At 48.2% G+C, this 24,164-nt stretch overlaps 7 protein-coding genes across 7 annotated transcripts; 3 read left to right on the top strand and 4 right to left on the bottom strand.

The window, feature by feature from the left end:
- Window positions 1-2,869: 2,869 nt before the first annotated feature.
- N7533_005385 (pre-rRNA-processing TSR2 family protein) lies at window positions 2,870-3,439 on the top strand (the record flags this gene model as incomplete). The annotated part of the gene is made up of 1 exon (XM_057102035.1): window positions 2,870-3,439. One exon carries the CDS (start codon window positions 2,870-2,872, stop codon window positions 3,437-3,439), a length of 570 nt encoding a protein of 189 aa, XP_056961665.1.
- Window positions 3,440-3,912: 473 nt separating this feature from the next.
- Window positions 3,913-6,152, bottom strand: N7533_005384 (translation termination factor GTPase eRF3; the record flags this gene model as incomplete). Its single annotated transcript, XM_057102034.1, has 3 exons — window positions 3,913-3,975; window positions 4,040-4,147; window positions 4,224-6,152. 3 exons carry the CDS (start codon window positions 6,150-6,152, stop codon window positions 3,913-3,915), a joined length of 2,100 nt encoding a protein of 699 aa, XP_056961664.1.
- A 576-nt stretch (window positions 6,153-6,728) lies between these two features.
- On the top strand, window positions 6,729-8,937 carry N7533_005383 (RanGTP-binding protein; the record flags this gene model as incomplete). Its single annotated transcript, XM_057102033.1, has 5 exons — window positions 6,729-6,799; window positions 6,866-6,923; window positions 6,990-7,055; window positions 7,114-7,148; window positions 7,206-8,937. Coding segments are annotated over 5 exons (1,962 nt in total), but the record flags the coding sequence as incomplete, so codon positions are not given.
- A 568-nt stretch (window positions 8,938-9,505) lies between these two features.
- Window positions 9,506-10,807, bottom strand: N7533_005382 (BSD domain-containing protein; the record flags this gene model as incomplete). The annotated part of the gene is made up of 2 exons (XM_057102032.1): window positions 9,506-9,798; window positions 9,877-10,807. The coding sequence occupies 2 exons, from the start codon at window positions 10,805-10,807 to the stop codon at window positions 9,506-9,508; spliced, it is 1,224 nt and encodes a 407-aa protein (XP_056961662.1).
- Window positions 10,808-11,053: 246 nt separating this feature from the next.
- Window positions 11,054-12,988, bottom strand: N7533_005381 (uncharacterized protein; the record flags this gene model as incomplete). The annotated part of the gene is made up of 1 exon (XM_057102031.1): window positions 11,054-12,988. One exon carries the CDS (start codon window positions 12,986-12,988, stop codon window positions 11,054-11,056), a length of 1,935 nt encoding a protein of 644 aa, XP_056961661.1.
- A 339-nt stretch (window positions 12,989-13,327) lies between these two features.
- N7533_005380 (uncharacterized protein) lies at window positions 13,328-16,362 on the bottom strand (the record flags this gene model as incomplete). The annotated part of the gene is made up of 4 exons (XM_057102030.1): window positions 13,328-15,075; window positions 15,125-15,479; window positions 15,548-15,751; window positions 15,805-16,362. The coding sequence occupies 4 exons, from the start codon at window positions 16,360-16,362 to the stop codon at window positions 13,328-13,330; spliced, it is 2,865 nt and encodes a 954-aa protein (XP_056961660.1).
- A 6,494-nt stretch (window positions 16,363-22,856) lies between these two features.
- On the top strand, window positions 22,857-23,895 carry N7533_005379 (class I SAM-dependent methyltransferase; the record flags this gene model as incomplete). Its single annotated transcript, XM_057102029.1, has 3 exons — window positions 22,857-22,896; window positions 22,957-23,118; window positions 23,198-23,895. The coding sequence occupies 3 exons, from the start codon at window positions 22,857-22,859 to the stop codon at window positions 23,893-23,895; spliced, it is 900 nt and encodes a 299-aa protein (XP_056961659.1).
- Window positions 23,896-24,164: the final 269 nt, after the last annotated feature.

The following is a 24,164-nucleotide window of genomic DNA, read 5'->3' as shown; positions in this document are numbered from 1 at the left end:
ATATATAATCCAAAACAGACTCAGGAAATGTCTAGGAGCAGTAGTGCTAGCTCTTTCATGAGACAGATAGAAGCTGCTATAAACGCTAAAACTGGTTTCTATGGTTTCCTTGCTTCTGTAAGTCAAATAGACTTAACGGAGAAGCGTTTAGTAACTCCTTACCTATTATATCGTGAACAAGTAGCTTTATTAGTACTACCTCCTAGAGGTATGGCTGATCAGCTCATTTAAGTCTACTAGAAATACAAATAGTCTCTGTTTCTAGTTATGAACAAATGAGAGATTAATGTCTTTTATCAATCCCTTTAGTTATCTCCCAACTCTGATGTCTGCTCCTTTTTTATAGGTATCATTGATATATTTTTTATATTAATATACCACTACTATAATTTCCTGCGAATTTAGGAGTGTAGGCCAATAGGACAACTTGAAGATTTTTTATTGTACAAAATGTCCCCGTAATGCCCGGAACTGGAAAGAGTATAGCTCTTATTGCTAATTGGAATATACTTTCAGAGTATAGATAAAGCTTTTAAGTGCTGGATGACTATTGGAGAGGTAATTCAGATAGCCCAGAGTTTAGGCATTTTTATCAAAATAGCCCTCTATCTGAATCTATCGTATATCGAGAAAATAAATAGTGTACCTGGTATGCTCGTATCTGGCTAGATTGATGACATTGCTAATCTCTGACCTTAACTCCTATTTAGACTTTTTTAATTTGCGTCCTCACTGTATTTCACTCCTAAGTATCTGAATAATATGGATTCCTCTGAAACCCGGTTCATTATTCTTCACTGACTACGAAGCTAGAGTTATTTCAGATATCCTTGGCCATCTAAGAATAATTCTAAGCTGGCTTTTTGGGTCTGTTCCCCTTCTGTTAGTAATTAATGATGATTTTTTTGACATTCAAGAAACATTATCTGAAACTTAACCAGATGGATAGGTCTGTATAATAGTATTTACTGTAAAAAGCTTTTGAGTTTTATTAAATTCTGGACGATATCCCCGTCAAAATATACCTAGCACCGACCCAAGAGGAAGAATTCGACTATAAACTTGCTTATCTTCTAGAGATTAACAAAAAATCCCATATCTGGAAACAATCCCTTCCCAAATATCTCAAATATCCGCCAAATTCGGAATATGGTGTAACTATAGCTTAAAGGGTTAATATTGTCAGGATCCGGTAAGTAGACCCGCTAAAGTCTCAACCCGTAACGTGACAAATCTATACTTTCAACGGACCTATGATAATAGCAACACAGCCTCTTACACATGTGTACCTAGGTCTATTACTTCTTCGCCCAGCCCTTGTTAGTTATCTAAACAACAGAGCACCTTTGAACGGTGACAGAAATCCGGCCGATATAGGCCTTTTGAGTGTTATACTTCTGGAAAATGTACATTGATATCTCCGGCCCGCAAATAAGCTTATAAATATTTTCAAAACCAATTTGTGTATCGATAATATAACTGGATCGCTCCCATCATGGTGGTATTCAGTATTATGTGCGTGATCCCCAGGGAACCAGTCTGAATGAATTACTGTCCAATCCATATAGCACCAACGATGTTAAATCTCGATTGGATGTCTATACAGCCACTACGACTATCCTTGTGGAGCAATTCCTCAAGGACAAAGTAGTCATAGCGGAGAAATCAAAGGCACAACAAACATGGGATGACGCCATTAATGTTTTGACCACTTTTACTGCGGTGGCGGGCTCGGCAAAAAAAATGCATGAATGCTCTCGAAGTCCTCTCCAAATATCTCCTACCTAGCGATGAAAGTTCTCAAATCTCCATAGACGGCCGTGTGCATGGTGCTCTTGATCTCGAAACATTATCAGAAATGAGGCGTTTTTTGGCGAGAAATCAAGTGTTCTTCCATTTAGCAGTGATGATTTTATGTGGTTGCGGTGATTGGTACTTGGATTTTCGGGATTGCTCTATCAAACTTGTGCTAGAAGATGATAATTATAGGCGAAACACTGAAACTTGAATGAAGTCACCCTGTTATTCAGTGATGATTATATCCCCCTCAAGCCTAACTAGATAAATATGATGCAAATTTATTGTAGATGACTGTGGCTATTTTGAAAAAGTATCATTTGCATGAAAGGTCTTGGTAGGCCTGGTAATGACCCGGTAATCATATGATGTGCCCAGGTTATGAATTTGTTGACTGCTGTAGGAGGTGTATACTAGTACACAGGCATGCAGAGGAGATAGATTTGTGTAGCCAAAGAGTGGGAATGTCTTCATCAATTAATCCGATATGGTGTAGTGGCTAACATCGCCGTCTCTCACACGGCAGCCGGGGGGTTCGATTCCCCCTATCGGAGTTGCTTTTTTCTTTTTGTATTCTGCAACTATTCTACATCCTGTGTGTCTCAAAGAGATTCTCTTTTTGCCTAGGAGATACAAGGATGTAAGTTCCGCTATCCAGCCTAATATATATGTTGGACGGCCTATGGATGATCATGGTCACCTACTACTAGTATATCCTCCACTCTGCTGGGAATGTTTAGCTACGATACCAAGTATCGTACCTAACCCGGTGGCGGGGCAAGCCAACGCGCTCACGGCACGTGACCATGCTCTTATCGGATCTAATCGCAACTCAAAAATTTTTGGATGTCCAGCCAATCCTCAGCATCTCGAATACAGACATATTTTCTGGGTCAATCCCTTTTTATCCCGTATTAGAAATCGTCATCAGACTCGGAATATTCGATTATTTCATTTCAGCAACACCTCGGGCCTCCAATTGCCACGCCTCCATCAATTTTCCACCTATCCCCCCACTCAACCTGCGGGGCATCAATCTGCAAACACGCTTCACAAAAACAAGCCACCCAACATGAGCGACCAACCAGGAACTGCACCCCCGGCCACAGATGCCACTTCCTACCTTGACCTGGGCATCTCCCTTGCCGTCAATAACTGGCCCGCCCTCGCCCTCGCCGTCGAATCGAACTGGGGCGGCCCCAAATCCGCCGATAAGCGCGACTGGCTCTGCGGTGCCATCTCTGAGATGCTGACCGATCGACCCGAGACCGATGCCGAAGACCTAGAGGATGTCCTCATCCAAGTGATGAATGACGAATTCGACGTCGTCGTGGACGACGATACTGCCGCCGACGTGGCTATCGAGATCATGGAAATGAAGGTCCAGACTTCGCGCGGGGATTTCTCATATATCCGCGATACGTGGGAAAAGTTCCAGATTAAGAGCCAGCAGAAATCCGCTTCGTCAGCGATGTTCAAGCAGGTCGAGTCTAAGGATGAGGATCAAGAGACGGATGGTGATGAGAGTGATGATGGTGAGGACGTTGATATGGACGATGCTCCTGCCCTGGTGCGGGCCCCGAGGGAGAGAGCCGAGCCAGAGGTCGACGAGGATGGATTTACGATGGTTAAGAAGCGGTAAATCAGCATGGCTGGTGCCTCCTTTTGATGTTCAATGATACCATTCGACTGCAGATGTTTTCTGGTGAATCCATTAGCCTATAGATAGAAACGGCATATATCTATTTTTTCAGCTGAATACACAATCCAACTATACATTAATATTCAAGAGATCCCTGAAAACCTTGGAAGTTAAGCACCTGGGCGGAGGTGACCCATACATCCAAATTACGTAGTTACCAGATCGGACATTGGCAGATGGCTACGTAACCGCCTATTGGAGGGAGTCTTCATCTGTATCCTGTCGACAGACAGACTTACGAAAATTGTAAATAGAGTATACTAAATGCTTCCTCAATGAGAGCGAAATTCTATGTGGAGGCGTAACAAAATTCATCATCGTTAGTCTTAAGAGACTCTTGGGGAGTATCACTTTTTGGTTCTTTGCTTTTTTGTGAGGTATATGCACAACCGGACTCCGCCTCATGAAATTCTTTAGACGGTCTCGCCATCTGGCAAGATGAGCTTGGTAATCATACCAATGGCAATGGTTTGACCCTAAAAACTCTACTGTTAGCAAATAATTCTTTCCGTATCCTGAGCAGAGGATCAGTCCACATACCTGGTCACGGAGAGTGAAGCGACCGAGCTGCTCATAGTCGGCGAACTTCTCAACGCAAACCGCACCAGCAGTACTAGTAACCTCAATGCGGGCAATGATAGTTTGGCCCTTGTTGGCGAAGGGAGGGGGGGCGCTTGCTCTTGCGGCCAGTTCCAGGCTCAAGCTTGTGCAGAAGAGCAGCGACGGTGATCTCCTCAACAGCGGAGTGAACGTGGAGAACACAGTTGAAACCGGCAGTAAGAATGTTCTTCAGGTCCAAGATACGGATCTTGGCCTCGAAAGCAGACACACAGTGGACTGGGCGCTTCGGGGAGCACAGCACAAATCCAGGGTAGAAATCTTCCTCTTCCACACCACGCAGACGCATGCGAACCTGGTCACCGCAGGTGGCGTTGGCAACCTCATCTTCGGTTTCGCCGTAAAGAGCGGCAATCTGGACCTCAGTTCGGTTAGGCATCATCAGGTAAGTGCCGTTCTTCTTGATAACACCGGACTCAATACGGCCCTCGCACATGGTTCCCATGTCACGGTACTTGGCACTGATGGGCATCATGAAAGGAGCGTTGATCTTGCGCTCCGGAAGCTTGAAGTCGGTCAAAAACTCCAACAGGGATGGTCCATCGTACCACGGGCAAATCTCCTTCGAGACACGATCCTTGATACCGATAGTACGCTGAGCAGAGATAGGCATGCAGAAGATGTCGGCCTTCTTATAGCCGAGAGCTTCCAAGAACTTGATCACCTTGACGGTACACTCCTTGAAACGGGCCTCAGACCACTCGACAGTTGGGTCATCCATCTTGTTGACAACCAGAACAAGCTTGCTCACACCTGTGTTGCGAGCAAGCAGGGCGTGCTCACGGGTTTGACCGCCCTTTTCGAAACCAGTCTCATACTCACCCTTACGGGCAGAGATGACAAGACATCCCAAATCGGCTTGAGAAGCACCGCCGATCATGTGCGGGACGTAAGACTTGTGACCAGGGGCATCCAGGATAGAGAATTCGCGGGTAATGTCGCCATCCTCGTGAGGAATCTGGACTTGGAAGAACGCACGACCGACCTCGACAGTCTTACCCTTGGAACGCTCCTCTTGGGTCAGATCCAGAGCCCATGACAGATACCAAGTTTCACGGCCAGCCTCCTTGGCCTCTCTCTTGTACTTGTCCATAGTTCGCTCGTCCACCATGCCAGTACAGTACAGCAGAGAACCACCGAGAGTGGACTTGCCAGCATCAACGTGACCAATGAAAACAACGTTGACGTGTTCGCGCTTCTCACCATAGATTTCCTTCAGTGTGGCCTCATCAACGTCGGCCGCCTGCTGCTTAGCAACGGCATTGGCGTCACGGGCCGCCTTCGCCGCATCAACGCCACGGGCAGGGCTGGAGCGGCCAGGGCTAGAACGGCCAGTGCCGGGAGTAGGAGAGGACTTGCCGCTAGCGGCAGCCTTGGGATCCGCCTTCTTGTCGGTCTTCTCAACAGCCTTGGCAGCGGTGACCTTAGCACCGGCTTCAGCAGCGGCAGCGCCCTTCGAGTCACCCTTGGAGGTGGCGTCGGTCTTGGGAGGGGTGGGAATTCCAAGCGAGAGGACCTTGGTCTTGGGGGCGGCGGAGGAGGAAGTAGCCCCAATCGAAAGGACCTTAGCCTTGGGCGGGGCGTCGGAGGGGTTCACGGCGGGCTGAGGGACGGACTGGGCTGCGGGTTGCTGGGCAGCGACGGGGGTTTGGCGAGGTTGCTGTTGAAAGCCACCGGGCTGCTGGTTATAGTATTGGTTATAGCCAGCACCAGCACCAGCGCCAGCACCAGGCTGTTGACCATATGCGGCATACTGACCGTAAGCCTGTTGCTGGGGTTGCTGGTAGCCGCCGTAGGCCTGCTGTTGTTGACCGTACTGGGGGTAACCACCGTAGCCAGCACCGTACTGTTGGAACTGCTGTCCGGGGACGAAAGAGTTGGCACCTGGGGTGAAAGAGGCAGCTCCGGGTTGGAACGACGCAGCTCCAGGCGTGAAGGTAGGTGCTTGCGCCTGAGCGCGCTGGGCATTCAGGTTGACGCCCTCGGTCTGTCGGGAGAGCTCATCCTCCCAGGATTCGGGGGTCTGGTTCGACATCGTGTATGAGGGATCCGAGACACAACCAAGGACACGGTATAATGGCGACACGAGAAGTCGAAAGGGTGGAGGTCCAACAATGAGGGGCCCTCACGCCGTTGCAAAATCAATTTGGTAGATGACTAAGCTCGGCTCCCCGCTGTTGTTAGGTAAGGTCAGGTGACGAGTATTGTTTCTTTGACAAGTTCACTTCCCTGGCCTACCGGTTAATTTGAAGCAAGATTTTCTTTCAATCGGTGGATGATCGAAGTTGTACAGAAATTGCTGCAGCTTTAACCCAGACTGTTGGGCCCTTCTCTGTGGCGAACTTCATCGAACTTCATCTCCCAACTCCAATCGAAGCCTCCCAGTTGGGCAGATCTATCGATAAGCCCCTCCATTTGATCAAAGCATCCATCAGGGAGACCCAGCGCTCTGTTGTCGGTTGTTGCCTTAGCCACCAATACATCTTTCGACATCTAGTTTCCTCAGCTTGTCTTGGCATCATTGTGAGGCTCTTCACCGTCAAAATGGACATCTTTCTTACTCGCGTATGTCAACCATACCAATTCCTTCACTAATCATCTCACTGCTAGAGCTGGAAACAGGTTTTCTAACTCGATATATCTTGAGCAGCTTACCCAACAGGCGACAAATTATGCCATCCGGTATGTGTGACACAGTTCAATCCTGGTATATCATGGCATGCATGACACTTCTAATAACGAGCATAGATCGGGCGTTGCGCTAACGGCCAGCTATGTAATCCAACAATCGGCGCGATTGCTGAAGGTATGCGCTGGAAGATCTACGAACTGTCTCACAAGTTGACTCTGTGCTAAATATTTTCCGAATCAGAGGGTAGATGGTGAAGACCGTGAGGTGCTGCTGTCTTTGCAGCAGCGTCTAGAAAGCAAAATCCAGGTATGTGATGGATTTCTTGATCGGAGGTTCCCATCATCTCTAATAACGTCATTCGCAGGTTATCTCACCTTCAATTGACATGATCGAAATGATGTATGTCACAATTAAAAATACCCAAAGGTGTTGAAAGAATACTAATATCCTGAACAGTGCTGCACGTGGAAATACATCTCTCGAATCTGCTGTTGCTCTTACAAAATCCCTGAGATGGGACATCCAAGCCCTGGGTCAAAGACTGGCAAAGGCTGCAGCATCCGAGGAGTCTAAGCGCAAGGCGTCCAAGTCACCCAGGAGCGGAATTTCAAATGTCGCGGAAATCAAGCTCATCATCAAAGACATCAAAAGTTTGCTCACTAGGATTGAGGATGCGGTACCATTGATGAACTTGGCCATTACGACCTCGGGTGCGAAGCTGTCAACCAATCTACCATCAACTGTCTCACCTTCCCGACTCTTACAATCAAGCACCTTCTTGACTGCGGGGGATACACAGTACGCGATGTCAGAAGCTCAGGCCGTTCAGATTGGACCAACCTTTACACTGTCTATGTACATGTTGTTTGCCGGACACCTGCGACCCCATGATGAAGAATCCATTCGCGAGACAACGTGGAAAGAAGTAATGCACAAAGCGCGACTCAAGCTTCGACGTGTTCCGATGGGCCTCTATTACTCCGATGACGATCCCAACTCCCCGCAGTTTCCAAGCTCAGCTGGCGCCGACGAATATGCTTATCAGGTTCTCATTATCGAGGACTTGGATGACGGAAGAGTTCACACATTTGAAGAAAATGAGCCCCAACCCCACGCTTACGAAGGAATTGCAAGCGCCGGTATCCGAGAAATCCTACCGATTCACCAAATCTCAAAGATTTTCTATGCCGACACGGGTCGAATTCTCAATATCAGTCCTGATGGTGAAACAAATAACCCTGTCATATTACTCAAGAGGGACTCCAACGCATTACCACCGCGCCATATGATGGAACGTGCCGATGCCGACAGCGAATATGCTTCTCAGTCATCCGAGGCCGAACCCGAAGATGACGAGCAAGCACAGCTCGATGCACAGTTGGGTGGAAGCGGTAATCCTGACCACGAGAGCTTCAGCTCACTCCACGAGGACGCAATACCCGAGGAGTGGCGACTGCCCTCCGGTCTAGATCCGGAATGGATTGCATTTGAAGTCTACAATGAAGACGAAAGCTCAGACACGGAATCCGAACCCGAGAACCCCACCGCACGAGAACAAGAAACAAAAATCGATCCCAAAATGATGCAAAAATTATCATTGAATGATAAGAAACATAGCCCATCATCATCTCAGTCAGGCAGCGCCACAATAACAACCGTCTCCAACCCGCTTTTCGAAAACATTCGAACCTCGCTATCTCTTCTCGAGACTCTCCTCCGCCTCACATCGCTTCAACAATTCCAACAAAAATCCCACCTCGGCATTAGCGACGAACTACTCAACTTCTTCTTAGAAGAATCCTCCTCAACCGGTGCCGGCGGCGACGAACAACATCGCCAGCGCCTCCGCTCCGAGGCACGTCGCCGTGTTGGGTGGGATCCTTACAACGAGAGCCCTGTCAAACTCCGTGGCGAGGATTACCAATACAGATACGGCACTGAAAGTCCATCTGCTTACATGCGGGAAGGGGAGATGTACTCTCCCGCGAGGGGCTTCGAAATGCGTTCCAGAGAAAGTACCCCCGAGACACCCCAGCGAAGAGGATCACCAAGTGTCCGCGCCGACAGAAGAAACCCCAGTAACTTGCGCGGAATGACACCGGCATATTCAGATGATTCGGAGTCGAGACAGTCCTCGCCTTTGGCGAAGAAAGCAGGTTTTGGTACAAGGTCTGGAACAGCGGAGTAAGGCGTAGCCGAACTCGCCAGGATGTATGAATATGCTCAGCAATGATGATAGCGATCTGTATTGAAATTAGACCACTCGAATTACGGAAGCCACTGTTTCCTTTACATGACGCAGCCGAATTTACCATCTCAATTCCAATTCCACAGGTAGATAAAACATAGCTATCTTCATGTAGATGTTCAAATCAACGACAATTAGTCGCAATGTCTACCCAAGAGTCGCCTAGACTGATAAAATATGGGATTGGGAATTGTACCGGGTAAATTCGCTGCCAAGTGATATGTAGATAAAATGTGCATGCTTTGCCAATTGAACGGACAAGAGAAAAATAAGAAAATTCGATCGCTGAGGTCAAGATAGAAAACAAATCCGGAGATACGGGTAGAAAACAATAGCCCTGATAACGCCCATGACCCAACATCCACAACTCCAACTCCAGGTACAGTGGCGATGACCAGCAAGTAAACCAATCCCTTGAGTACTCAATAAGAAGACCTCAGGTCGGATCACACCCATCGTCGGATGCTTTTTGACCTAATAGTCTCTGATATAACTAGAGGTCATATGTTTATTCCCAGTCCTCGTCGCTATCGTCGGCCTTGGAATCGGTGGTTGGGCTCTTCTCTTTGGGACTACCGGGGTTGCGGGTGGTGGCTCCGCTCACGACATCGTAACTCGATTCACTTCCTGCTTGGGATTGCTGGTCGTTGGACTTGCGAGGCTCAGCTTTAGGGGTATCGGCATCCTTGCTAGCAGCGGAGTTCTGGGAGCCAGAATGGACTTGTGGGGTAGATGGGGACTGAGATTCAGAATCAGAATCGTCGTCCCAGCCGACTTCCTCTTCTTCTTCAGCGGTAGCACCTGTTCGGCCAAATTTAGTAAGGATGGGAACAAGAAATAAAGGACATTAAAAACCATCAAGGTCCGGGGTGATCTTACCCTTCAGAAGTTCCTTGCGCTTCTTCTCCTCGGTCTCAATGACCAGGCGCAAGAAATAGTAGCGGGTCCAGAAATCAGCATACTCGACCGTCTCGGGGACGAGCTTCTCCATGGCCGAGCGCAGCTCGGGGTACTTTTCGAGATCCGCGGCGATCTCGTCGGTCTTGCTTTCGACATTAAACTCATTTTTGAATTCGGGGAACTTGTCACTAGCAGGTTCCTTGGTGAAACTGTCGAGATTTGAATGAATGACGTGCAGTTGGGCTTCGAATCGGGTCGCATGGATGACTCGTTTGCCATCGGCATCCTTGCTCTCGAACAGAAGCTTGCCCGACTCATCAGACTCAGGAGGCACAATGCTTACAGCTTCGCGCAACCTTTGACCGATATTCATTCCGAATCGCAGGATCGCTTCATCGGCTGCTTCCTCGGCCTTTTCGATCTCCTTGAGTCGTCGGGCGGCTTCGGCCTTGAACCGGGACATGAATCCCTCTCCACTCGAGCTGCCTGCCTCTGTGTCTTCCGTATCCTCGCCTTCCTTTGTGGTTGTGGCCTTGGGTGTGGTCGCTTCGTCATTTGGTGATTCACCGCTTGTAACCATAGCTGCGGTATTGAGGGAAAGCCCCTTTGTTTGGTCGACGATGGTGTCCCTCAAGCTTGAAAACCCCTTTACTGCTTCCTCGCTAGCTGAGGCATATTCCTGGCGAGCTCCTTCATAGTAAGTCTCGCCTTGCTTACGAACATTGTCCCAAAGACCACCAATTCGGCTGCCCCACGGACTGGCGGAGAAGGCGCGGAATGTCTCTTGCAGCTCGGTGTTGAGATCGTGGCCGGTGGCTTTGGAGTCGGATTCGGTGTTGGAGGAGGAGGAACCTTCCTCCTGCTTAGAGGTGAGGATTTCCTCCTGGATGTGGTCGTACGCAATATCCATGGTGTTGTGGAGGAGTAAAGATTAACCTTCAACGAAGTTGAGTGAAGCCCACTCCGCGTTCGTCAACTGACGGGCCGACCGCCCCGCTTGGCTGGGCTTGGCACTACGATGTAGAAAGGTTAGTAACTAGTAACTAGTTATGTACTCAGTACGACTCCGTACATGAAGACTTAAAGAAAAGATTAGGTGGCAATTGAAAACATTGTGCATTCATAAAAGGGTATCTTCATAATATTATCTAATCTCTTATTGGTCCGGTAGACTATATGGTTCTCCAACACTATCCTGACTTCCCATCCAAAAATTGGGAACCGCAATACTCTCCATCACACTTGATGTCAACAGCTGACTGCGAGAGAGAACATTACCAGAACCAGACTCCTCTCGGCGGACTGGTTGCGATGATTCAACTTGGACAACAGCATCAGGCGCACGGGGTCGTTGGAAGACATGGTCCGTCTTGTCAACGCTGTTCTGCTGTTCCCTAATAGGCGATGACTCTGGTACAAGTTCAGTTTGATCCGGTTCTTGACTCTGAGTTTGAGATTGCGAGAAGGGACCCGGGAAATTCTGAGGAGGGCGCAGGGCTCGATGTTGAGGGTATTGGGTATTTCCTTCATTAGGAAATAGCTCGGATAACTTCTGGGTATTAAGATTCGGAACTGGTTCATGGGGGAACTGGGTCGCGGGCTGGACTCTCTGGTAATAAGCCGATACATCTGACATCGGGGGTTCAGAAGGAAGATCGAAACCCATATCGCCTGGTGGCTGGGTTTCCGGCAAAGGTAATTCTTGCGAGTCATCGCTCGGCGGTCGCGAATTGTCTTCCACTAGGCGTGAAACGCTTTGCCGTGGGTTTTGCGCTCGTGGTAAATCTGGATGCTCATCTTCCATATCTTCGAATTCACTTGCACTCGAGTCGGCATCAGTCTCATACACCACAGTCCGTTCTCTTTGGATACGCTGAGAATTCGATCCCCGGTCTGCGAGTGATGCTTCCTTGGAACTGAGACCCATTTCGTGAAGAGATGGCCGCGCAACGTCTGCAGATATTGGCTGTTCTTGGGCTAGTGGCCTTGGTTTATTTGGGGATATGTGCGTTGGTGTTTTGAGCTTTGGAGTACCCTGCGAAGCTTCACTCATTGGTCGAGCACTCGGTGATTCTTCTTTGACTATATCGTCTTCTTGAAGCCTGAAGTTCAGGGGTTTCCGTTTCGTGGGTGAGAGTGTGGCACATCTAAATTGTGATGATGTGATAATTGCTAGTCCAGGGCTTTCCGGGGATTGGGAAGAGGGAATTTCGAGTTTCCGAGACTTTTGTGGCGTAAAGGGCATATTTGAGCCCAAAGAATTTCGTTGATCTTCTGGAAGACTCGTATCTTGGGTTTCACCTGACGTGAGCGGCTCGCCTGTAGAAAGATCCAATTCTTGTTCAAATGTCCTGCGACTGCGTTTTGAAGATGTTTCCGGCTCGGGTTTTGCTGTTCTCCTGCTGGCCTTCGGTGTCTTCTCCTCTTGCCCGGTAGGACCCTGTCCGATCGTAGAGTCCTGGCGTGGCGTTTCTATGTATCCCATGCTCTCATCGTTATCGTCGGACTCGTCTATCGGAATGTATCGCCGCACGAAATTCATCTGCGTGAGGGTTTTATCCCGTTTTGTGGTTGACTTCTCCATGGATTTCCGTTTGCCCTTCCCAGATCCAGTTGCGTTCGTCGTCTGACCTCTTCGAAGGCTCTGGCCTCGATCGATCACTCGGTTCCCCATCCCGCCGCCTTTCCTTCGTCTCTTTGGGTGGTCGTCGTTTGTTTCGAATCTTGTAAGATTTGCTCGGGTCCGCAGCGGGGGTCGATAATCGGTCTCGCTCTCAGATCCATTGTCTAGCCGTGCGGATTCTTGCCTTTGATGCGTAGCATCGGGCTGTCCTTCTGTGATATAATCCAGCTGGTCATTGTCCAAATGTGTCGACTGAGCCACGAATTCAATTTGCGTGAGAGTCGATTGGGATCTTGTAGGAGGTACCGAGCCCCTTTTAAACGCTGTTGCGGGTGATTTTATCGCTGGAGATGGCGTTATATTTGATTTGGCGCCTCTCGAGTGTGCCGGAGTAGTGGGTTGTTTCGGGGTCCGAAATTGATTTTGGAGTATCTCTGGTGATCTTTCGGTTCGTTTGGGTTTTGTCATCGCAATAAGGCAGGTAGGGACATGAGGACCTCCAAGGTTGGGAATAGGCAACAGAATAGGCAACTTGGTACGAGCGAAGGTTCTTGCCGATGACGCTGGAAGATGTTCTGCCTGACTTCCAAGGCCTACCGCGTCGACGCGTTGAGTTAAATGATGGTTCCCGCCTCAGGCATCAAGGCCAATATATTTACTCGTGACGAACAATCATCTTGTAATTTCCATCATCTTGATTTTTAAGACTGCATAACTTTTTGTACATATTGGGATGTCTACCGTGAATGACGGGTTATAGGGCGTATTTCAGGTGCAGCTTACAATTTCCAGGGTACATGTAGACAACTAATCAAACATGAGCCAATCTGGAACTGCATCCTCATCCTCAGGATCCTCTGATAATAGAGAACCCTTCTCGATCTCGCTATCCGATTCTACTGGTGACAATGGCTTGGGCTCAATTGCAGGTGGAGAAGGTGGCCTGGAAATAAGTTCCACGCTGGCGGACTTGGAGTCACGATTCGTCGAAGAGTCAACAGCAATGGCAGCTTTCTCAGATGATCCCTCAAGTCCTTGGGGGTTATGATTCGCAACCACAACTAGTTCGTATCTTGAGGCATTTGGAATGCCGCGCCTCTTTGCCTTCTCTAGACTTGTCAACGAATTTGTGGCCGTTGAGGGTATCACAGCGAAGCCATCATCTTGAAGGCCATCAGTGACAAAACCGCCGCCGTAATCTTCATTCTGATGGACAAATGTATCTGCAGCACCTTCAGTCGGGGCTTCATCGGGAACAAATCCACCGCCTAGAGTATCGTCTTCATGGCTAGATTCATTCACAGCATGCGACATCGTATCAGTTCTTGATTCAGACGTGATAGAGTCTTGAGGGGGAAGCTGTTTTGGCTGGTCAGGATCAGGGAAGAATCCTCCACCGGCGTCGTCTTCGTCGATGCTCATACTCGGCGACTGTGGTTCTGGTCCTTCTTCATCCTCGTCTGCATAGCCCTTGACTCTCTCCGCAATCCTAAGCTTGATCAAGAATAATCGCCAAAGTCGCAAGGCTTCGGCACTTCTTGCTTCAAAGAGGGCCTCCTGCCTGTCATCTGCGAAGCCTCTCAGCACTTCTGCAAGCGCTTCTTGATACTCGGTGGCAATCACAATTCCCCCAAATACTGCTGTTCCCCGACGTCCTTTGAAGTCGAATCCAGTAACGGCATCCGCATAGTCGATTCCAAGAAGACGAGCAGCTCGAGCAGCTTCCGGCTGCTTGATGTGAAGTCCCCCAGGAGGTACCATGCTAGGAACGTATACATCCAAGTTGCCATAGCTGTTTTTTGGTATTCTCCCTTGGACCACAGGTGGAGGGTGGTATGTGTGAGTTTGGTACTCTGCATAAAGTGCCGTTTGCTCTGGTTCATCTGTCTCGTCGTCGCTAGTCGCCCCGCCTTTGGGTCTTATTGCATTGACACGCTTGAGAGGTTGCTCGCCCACTTTCACGTCCCTTCCCATGCGATACCATTTGTCTGCGCTGCGTACCGTATGCACGTCCGAACGACGATAGATTGAGTCCAAGGTATCGCTGTTCGCGCCACTCTTGCTCAATCCAACGCTTCCAATGACGCGTTTGGGGAATATCACCTCGTTGCGGCGTAGATGGCGTTCAAGTGCATAGACGGGATGGTCCTTGAAATCTAGGATGTTTCGTGGCATAGGTTCAGCCGCAGACTTCGAGGTCAACTCGCTGATCTCCAACTCGTCTCGATCTTCGAAGAAAGGTCTTTCGTATGCTTTCAATGCATGCTCCCACCACTTTTCCCCATGACGAGTTGACTCCACTCGCAACTTCCGCGTTTTTGCATTGTAAGCCTTCGTATAGCGCCTCGTAATGTCTCTCGCGGAGGCATCGTCCTCAAAGCCAACCACGTAGTTCATCATGTTATATGGATCACTTGCCGGTGGTTCAAATTTGAACGGCTTCCCCAGCGTTTTTGTCACGATGGGGTCGACTGAAACCCATTTTTGCATCGCCTCATTAAATGCTTCAACCCAAAACACCGGATAAGAGGACTCTCGAGGTGTCGGGCTAGGGCCTAGCTACGTTAGTTTTATTTCAGGGAAATGATGATCAACAATCCGTACCTAGACGCGCCGAAGGCTGAATAGGGCGCGGTTTAAACTCAGGGCGACCAAGACGCCGCACTCTTGAGGCAGATGGAGAGGCCGTGGCTATCTTCCGCTCGTCTGTAGACGTTTCATGGTCATCAGAAGAGACAACGATGTATTCGGGACCTTTTTTGGACGGTGTCATATCCTTGACCGTTCCGGAGAATGGAAGCGCCTGTAGTGAACACACGAGCCTTGATTCTATTGCAACTGAGCGCAGTAACGCACAAAATAATTGCGCACCGAAATCCCGCGAACCCTGCATCATTTTGGCTTGTGATATAAAGTCCTCCCTTGACAAAAATACCTCGGCATTGGACATGATAGATTCCTATATTTGATCAGGATCAGGATCAGAATCGATGCATACGGATAGATACTTGAGAGCAAGATGCATACCACTTTTTGCTTCAGCTGTTCTTGGCCCTCTGCCCAGTGTGCGCGCTTTAACCCTGGCCTAGTGATGCGAAATTTTCGACTGAAGATATCTGCTGCCTGGTTGAGACCATCGATAAAGGTTGTGGATCTGGAAAATTGTGGCTTGCTTTCGTCTGGATTGAGAAGTGTCAAGGTCCTTTTGGGGAGCATCCTTTTCAGAAATTTCTGTTTTATTGTGAGGGATGCACAAACAGTCAAACAATCAAGCGGTCACATACATGAATTTCATTATCGTTACACCATCGGTTCCTCAAACTAACATGGCCTAAAAGGCACAGAAGGTGGGATTTGTGAGTGTCCAGTCGTATCTTTTTCTCGGCGGCTGTGATGGGTTTTCTCTTTTGAATAGCATTCTTCCTGGGTTGAGGCTCTTGTCCCAGTGTTATCTCCAAAGGTTCATCGTTTCCCTGTACCGCCAAGGATGCACTGGATGGCCCTAGTATAGGTTGTGGAATGTCGACGTCTTCCCACTCGACATCTGATTCATCTGAGCTGCCTGAATCATATACTGTCTGGACTTGCTGTGTAGATTCATCCTGCGACATCTCATCTGGATCGTTCGGGAATGCAGAATCTGGGGTAATAATTTTCATCTCATTCACTCGGCGTCGTTTGATCGGCCGGTCTTCCTGGAACTGGGCAGGATCTCGAGATTCAGCCTCGACAAGCATCTCGTTGTAAGCATCCCGGGTTCGCTCCTCTCGTGTCCTCTCATTGAGCCGGCGGCCACGAGATGCCCTTTCCCGCGTGGAGCGGGTTTGGGACTGGCGCGCCATACCTCACGGATGTTTCGCGCATGAAGACTAGCTTGTTCCTAGTAAAACCAATGCGTGCAAACTAGCGGGTAGATAGTGCGATATGCGGTCCCACCTACGCTGACCCCATGCTCAAGAGCCAAATGAACAGAAAACGGATCAAGGTGAGTGAGGCTCGTCGTTGAGACTGTAAGGGTCGAGTTGTTGATGGGGTGGGGCGCTGCGTCATAACGGCGATCCAGTTTCTCCGAGGCTCCGTTGACTCACGTCCAACACAAGGCAACAGTACTACTAGTACGTTTAACCATTGGTTTTAATTTGCTATTCAAATTTGAAGAACAAGAGTCAGTAACTTGAATATTTGATATCTATCAACCGGCACTGGCAGCCCGGGAGGTTTCAGGAGATTGTAAACAACTTGAACCTTGTTGAATTTTCTTATCCCGGACCGACATCCATGGGTGAATATATAATACTAGTCTTGAACTCCCAACTTGAATTTGAAGTTGGAAGGTTCACTTGGGCGCGTTGGAAACCATCCGGAGTCCGAATCTGGAACTTCGGTCAAACCTCCAGGGCTTCAAGTTCCAACTTGTGAAGGTTCCCAGGTTCAACTTCTACTACCTAGGTACACCTCTAATATCTACTAGGTCGTAGTTTCATATACCTACTAGGTGTTACCTCTAGGGCCGGAGACTGCAACTCAAATTTGAATTCTCTTTTACTAGTACCTAGGTACTACTAGGTACTAGGTAATTATAAAGAGCAAAAAGTGAGATTTCCAAGGTCTGGGCTTAAAGGGCCCAGGGCTTTGCTAGTACTGCTGTCAGTGGTAGTCCATTTTCAATCATTGGCACCTTCCAACCTTGGCTCTATTTTCACGATAATGAATGGATGCTATAGATAAAAGCAAATGCAATCCAAGCTATTTCAACTTTTCAAGCACAGGAACCATCAGTGCTGTGGATTATGGTAAAATTATTACTCATCCATGAAGAAAGAGAAACAAAGGTCAAATAGATGATGCAGGATGTATCTCTTCTTGAGGCCAGCGGTGAAGTAGCCAAAGATAGATCTTACGTTGATGCCTGCCTGCCTGCCACGCTAGTTGCAGGTTATATGAAAATGAACGACTAGTATGGATGATAGATGGACGGTGAGGTCAGATTGTTCAGTGCCTTGGATGTTGGCACATCTTGATTCGCCAAAAATAGATCGTTAGACTCCCTACATAACCCACAGGGGCGATAGGTCTAAGAAATGGAGGACATCATTGCTTTTTCTTGAGATATCTCGCTTTTTCTTCTCAATATTTACCTAGCCACCGAAGTTTCCAGGCCTAATACCCGGCCTAGTCTATCGCGCTCTGGCCATAGAAGTTCCACTGCGCGTATTGTGGACTTGGGACTGATCCTACTAACAGGAAGTATTGTACCGATGACGATGATGGAAGTTGCTCTAAACAATGGGATAACTGTCCCAATTTAATGGCAAATTGCTGCATATTTCGACCATCATTATTCAAGTTTATTTTCGCTTCCTCTAGAGCCGTGTCCAGCCCGTCCGACTTATAATGACAGTGGAGCATCTTCGGGCCAGTTCCTGGCCGATCTGTAACTGTAGGAAAGGGTGACTTTATGGGTGGGTCAGTTGAGTTTGATATGTACCATACCACAGCACTACGTAAATGATCGACATGGTCTTTTTTTCCATTCTTGCAGTCGACAGCGACCCAGCCGTGTCATTCATGCATTGCCATGCGTGTGTGCAATGATCCGATTGGGTCGAGACCCCCACTTGGGCAATTTAAATGATGAGAGAATTTTGCACACCAGGCTGCAATTCCAAATACCCAAAAATTTCCGACTACGGTATGATTATGTCCCGCACCACGTCCATCAAGGAGTCCCACCGCTAGCCTTCTTCTGGTGGAACGTGCTCGTAGCCGAGCCCAAGGCGCCGTGTGGTGGATCGCTGCCAGTGATCATTCATCAACCCCGCCGCAGATGCTCCAATTCTTGCCGAGTTGAACTCACAATACCCCGTACTCTTCGTATTGCCTAAAGTCTTATTTAATTATTTATTTATTTCAATATCTCATTCATAAAATCACCATCTTTTTCTTACCCTTAGCGACCCTTCCGGCCGAGGGTATTGTTCCGGGAAGCGGTCTATTTCACAAGCGGATTTCCGGCCTTTCAGCCACGAGACACGTAGCCCAATGGCGGAACTAGTCGATATTAATGGAGTTATGGCTTCTTCTTGGTATGCAGGTTCCGGCCGAAGCACGAAGATTCGCAGAGTTCAAACCTGTGGCTAGCACAGAAGTATGTACTACATACTATGTAAAACTATGCTGCGGAGTACATACGGAGTATACGGCGGGGAATTAGGCAACCCGACCCATCGGGTTGATTGATTGACTGTTTCTGAGATCCAATCTGATTTGCTCTTTGGATCAATCCTCGAGGACCACCACCCGAGCTCAATGCAACTCAACCGGAGATCCGGTTTGTTTTTTTTTTTTTGATCGTTCGGCTCTGTGACCCGCCTATGTTCTGGACACATCTTGGTCTGCAGGATACCGGGCCTAAATCACCAGTGCAGAGCCATGTTCCGACCCGGGTTTTCACGGCGGCCAATGTCTTTTAGGAAACCGCGGTAAGCTGCGAGGATACAGGGGACATAGTGTACATTTTGAGCGCCAGAGTGCCCTGCGCTCTCCAATCTCACTTTCTTTGTTTTGTTGCAGAGACTAACTTCCCATAGCTCATAATGCACCTTTTCCCAGCGCGGCCGGTGTCTTTGACCAACTTCCCCAAGCGAAGACCCCGTCCTCCAGTAGCAGACAAGAATGTCTCCACCGCGGAGTTATTCGGTCGCGAACCTAACTAAGAGCATTGGACCTATTACAAGCCAGAAAGAGCCCCCAAATTATCTTCTGTACTATGGTGTCAATCGTTGCAATGACTGAAAACAGCCCTTCTAAGCAGACTATCAAATATTCGAAGTTTACCTATTTAATTTGATCATCCGCAGACCCGTTCTTGAAATTTGGCTCTTGCGCCGGCGTTACCGACACGATGGGACCCGTACACTTTCCTAACAGTCGGGTCGAGGCGACCTGTTTTGACTCGTCCAATTGTGAATAAAGCCCCCAGGTTCCTTCTGGATGGGATCCCAGCACCATGGCAACTGTTTCTATATTCTTGGGTCCTTTTGCAGGGGTTCTTTGCTCGTTTTGACGCTTAGTATGCAAGGTTTAATTTTGGATCATTGATCCCATAAATCTTTGACCAAAAGAAGGTAAGAAAACAAAAATTTGTTGGTTATTGGGTTGACCCGTTGGGTTGCACATGGTGTTTCCTCAATGCTCGGAGTACTCCGAGTACAGGGCTTACCCCTAGCTTAGGTATCGATATTCTTTTCTCATCAATTTTCTCACTCGGGCCACCATCCTAGACGATTTACCACATCTCCGAGGTCGGTACTGCAACAAAATTCCAGCCCCCAAAAGATGCCTAGTAGTGGGGAATTGGTTCTTCGCTAATCTGCCCTTTTTGCCCAACCCCGCCGATAATTGCTAGGCGCCTTTTGATGGACTAGGATCAACACTTCGCACAATCATCCCATCAAATGTCTACAAGGTGAAGAATAGCTTATCAAGCACATGATCTGTGGCTGGACTGAAGTGATACCACAGATGAATGATGAACGCGAAGTTCGTCATACTGCATAAGGTACGATCCGGCACGAGTCATTGAGTATGGATCGGTGTAGAGGGACCAGCGTAATGGGCCATGGATGATTTACCCGAGCTCTCCGAACCCCCGGGCTCGAATATTGGAATACGGGGTATAGAACCATTCTTTGACCCTGTATGACGGACGAGGCGCCCGGCTGGAGTCGAGCAGGTACAGCCTTTGACCTATGAATATCCCACAAACAGTCCTAGTCATGTTGCACCGCCGGACACGAAAATTATACTTTCCTGGAACACACCTTGTACTCCGTAAATAAAGAAAGTCAAACTTTGAAACGACTCCCCACGCGTCATATTGCGACCGAAACCGTGGCCAGCTGTCCTATCCGGTAAAACTCGGTATTTTGGACATATCAACTTTTCCACCGCTAGATAGAATGTGGCAGGCGCTGTAAAAAGCTAAGCCCAACTTGGGAAGAAGGACCATTTCTCCGGAGGGGGTTTCCAATCTGTTACGAAACCAGGCGATTCCAGGGCGCCCAATCTGTTCTCACCTGCATTCGGGATTTGAATATTGAATTTAACCCCTAATGACGGTGAGAGAGAAGAGTGGGAAATCTTTCTTGCTGGTCGTGACAGCTCCGCTAAATGCGCTTTCTCCATCGCTGCGGGGCCGAAGACCGGCGATATCAGTGGCCGATCAGAGATTCTGTCATTTGCTTGCCCGGTCGGCTCTCGATCTAGTTTAGTACAGTAGCAGCGGAGAAAGCTACATTGTCCATCCCCATGTGAGTAAGAATTCAGTATTATTTTGGCCCGATGTTTCTAGTGTATACTTCTTTTCCTCTCTCAGAGGCTGGTGCTTTGGGCTACTACTATTTCGGCACACCCTCTTAGGCAGGTCACCATGTCGGAGGTCTAATCTGGTAGGGTTACTGTTCGGATTATATCCGAATGAAAATTTCTTTTCCAATTTGATTCGGAACCAGGATAACCCTGCGGGGTGGACGCATAGTATATGTTTGAGAAGGGGAGGGGGTTATCGTGCAAAATCCGAGTTCCACGCCTGTGGTTAGGCTGGTTGACAATTCCCAGCCAGCTGGGACAAGCGACCATTGGCCGATCTGCAACTGTACAAAAGAACTATAGGATTGACAAAGTACTATGGAGTACGGAATAGAATATTCGAAAAGAACCGACACAATCAATATGTAAGAATTACTGTTGAAAGTTTACTGCTTCCAAGAAGCCCTGTGGATCCGTGAGAATTCAAAGGTCAAGACCACCTTGAGGCACCTTGAGGCAAATTAGACCACTCCATCTGGATTGATTGGCTACTGACGACTAAGAACAATGACAATGGCAATGAACTCTTTACGGATCTCCCCAAGTCCGGTGTCGGTTTAGTTGCCGGTGTTTAAGCAGGGGAGGCTCGATTCCAATCCGAACGGAAAACCTTGGATCGCGCTCGAACCGCCGAACAGGGAAAGGATTGATTGGCGTTTTATACGTGCGTATTGTGTATTTCATTTCACCTGCTCCGCTTTTGAAGATCAACTCGCACTTGGGAAAATAAATTAAATCGCCAAAAATTGAAAATTCAGCAAAATCAAATCCAATCAAATCAAATAGACGTGAGAATAGAGGAATCTTTTTCTTTGCTCCTGCCGCCTATAACCCTTATAATCCTTTTTATAATTCTTTTTATTCCTTTTTCTCCCACTCTTTACTCCCTTTCCTTCCCATTTCCCGTCGGGTTCATTGACGCGGTCTTCCGGGGTTTCATTCCTAACCCAAAGCGTCCGGGTCTCATCCCCGCCAACTTCTGACGTCCATGGATGCCCACTGTTCGGTATAGTCTGGCTCAACCTTGTACCCCATCCATGCACGCACTTGTACTCCACTCCTTCCCCTCTGCGGGCCTTGTTTTCCCACAACATTTTCAATGTCGATCCCAGGTCAACAACTGATTTATAGTTGTCCGGATCGTCCTGCCGTCCTGCCAAACTATAGCTTAACCCAAGCCGTCGGGTTCACAGAAGTCTCCCCAAAACCAATTTGAAACGGACAGGCAAAACAACCAAGTAGGAACTTGATTTGACCGTCGCAATTTCGTCTTGCTTTCTTACTAGTTCTCGAATCTCTTTTTTTTTTTATTCCGAACAACAAATCCTTCTTGGCCAGTGCACACCGCGAATGTTGATCCGGTGTGGGACATGAGACAGAGGAATTGCATTCTCGCTGGCTGAATCGCGCATTCACTAAGTACTAGCTCCTCGCCCAACCTGTACCCTCGCGGAGGCAGGTCATCGGTGATTGGAGAGCTGCGCAAGAGACGTTATACTATTCCCACAAGCTTGACCGTTCCTACATCCTGGCGTCGGTTGCTATCACCATCCCACCCTTATTAGGGTTGGCTGTGCAAATCCTACCTCCCTCGGTCGATCCCTCCGGATTTAGACTTGAGGCGATCAGGATGGGCCCAAAATCCTCCGTAAGTTCCCCTTTGCTTCCTACAAAAATTCTCCTGCCCCGCCATGTCGGCCCTACTATCTCCTTCCTATCAAGCCGACTTTGCCCATTCTCTACCAACAATGTATCAAACTGTTCATCTGCAGATACTGACGCAGAAAATGCAGGAAGCAAAAAGCGATTGGTATTTACATTCCCGTTCTTCCATTCCCTTTGCCGAGGGGGTCAGTCAATATGGCAGTTGCTCTTAGCATGTCGCCCCCCGTATACCCAATGTGGAAACTAACAGAAGAGCAACAGTGATACGCAGTCGCTGACCGACAGTGTAACGGACTATCCAATGGAAAATGGTCGGAGGTATCACAGGTACCATGAAGGAGGTAGGTGGCTGAGCTTCGCCCGCGCCAATCTGTGCATTCTGTCTAACTCATCGGGAATAGCCTACCCTTATCCGAACGATGAGCAAGAACTTGACCGTCTCGACATGCAACACCATATGTTTAAATTGGTCATGAAAGGTCAATTATACCATGTGCCATTGAAAGAGCCGAAGGAAATTCTCGACATCGGCACCGGATCGGGAATATGGCCGATAGAGATGGGTATGATCACTTATTCCCAGCAAAAAGGTCGTGTGTTACGTGCTTGAGAACTCATGCTCTGCCCCTTTCCATTTCATAGCTTCTTTATTCCCCCGCGCCGCGATCACAGGGACCGACTTATCCCCGGTACAACCTACGGAAGTCCCGGAAAATGTTCATTTTTTGGTCGACGATGCCACAGAGGAGGAATGGCTATGGGATACAGATCATTTCGACCTTGTTCATATTGGGCACATGATTGGGGCGATGCCATCATTTAAACGATTATTACAAAAAGCGTTCAAATACTTGAAGCCCAGTGCTTATTTGGAATGCCACGAAATGGACCCGAAACCCAAATGCGACGACGGGACGATGCCGCCTGAAAACCCCGACGGCTATAGTGCTTTTGCTCTACACGACTGGTTCGACCTAAATATACGATCCAGCAGAGAAGTTGAGCCTGCAAGACAATTTCGGATCGCTCCTCGGATTGAGCGATGGATGAAGGAGGTGGGGTTTGTGGATGTTGAGCAACGAGTTTTCAAGATCCCGACAAATACCTGGCCGACCGATGAACATTTAAAAGAAGTCGGCAAATGGAGCGAAAGCAATTGGCTTGAAGCATTGTCAGGCTGGTCATACAAACCTTTTCTTGCACTGGGATGGTCGAAACCAGAGATCGAGGTTTTCCTCGTGAACGTGAGGAAGAGTATACAAGACCGAAACGTGCATGCATACATGGACTTTTACGTTGTGACAGGGAGAAAACCTTTCCCTGGAGAAGACAGTTCCTGAAAGACAAAAACGAAACGAGTTCCTTTTCTTTTCTTTTCACGATTTCGAGATTTTCCTCGATTATTTCTGCATTCGGATGATTGGCTTGAGATACCATTGGCGGGAGGACATCATATTGCATGCATTGTACGGGCGTATGGCTGTCTACTATTTTGCATAAATTTCTCTGTTTTCTTTGTCTGTATTTGAAGATGTTTTTGACCCTCTTATTCCATTGCATGCATGGATGCATTCTCTTGATGAAAATGATGGATGATGAGAGCGAGGTG

Source organism: Penicillium manginii, assembly GCF_028828005.1.
Source record: "Penicillium manginii strain IBT 31320 chromosome Unknown utg000004l:1.0-7231830.0:1.0-7236170.0, whole genome shotgun sequence".
NCBI lineage: Eukaryota > Fungi > Ascomycota > Eurotiomycetes > Eurotiales > Aspergillaceae > Penicillium > Penicillium manginii.
This window is presented reverse-complemented; position numbering and strand designations above follow the sequence as displayed.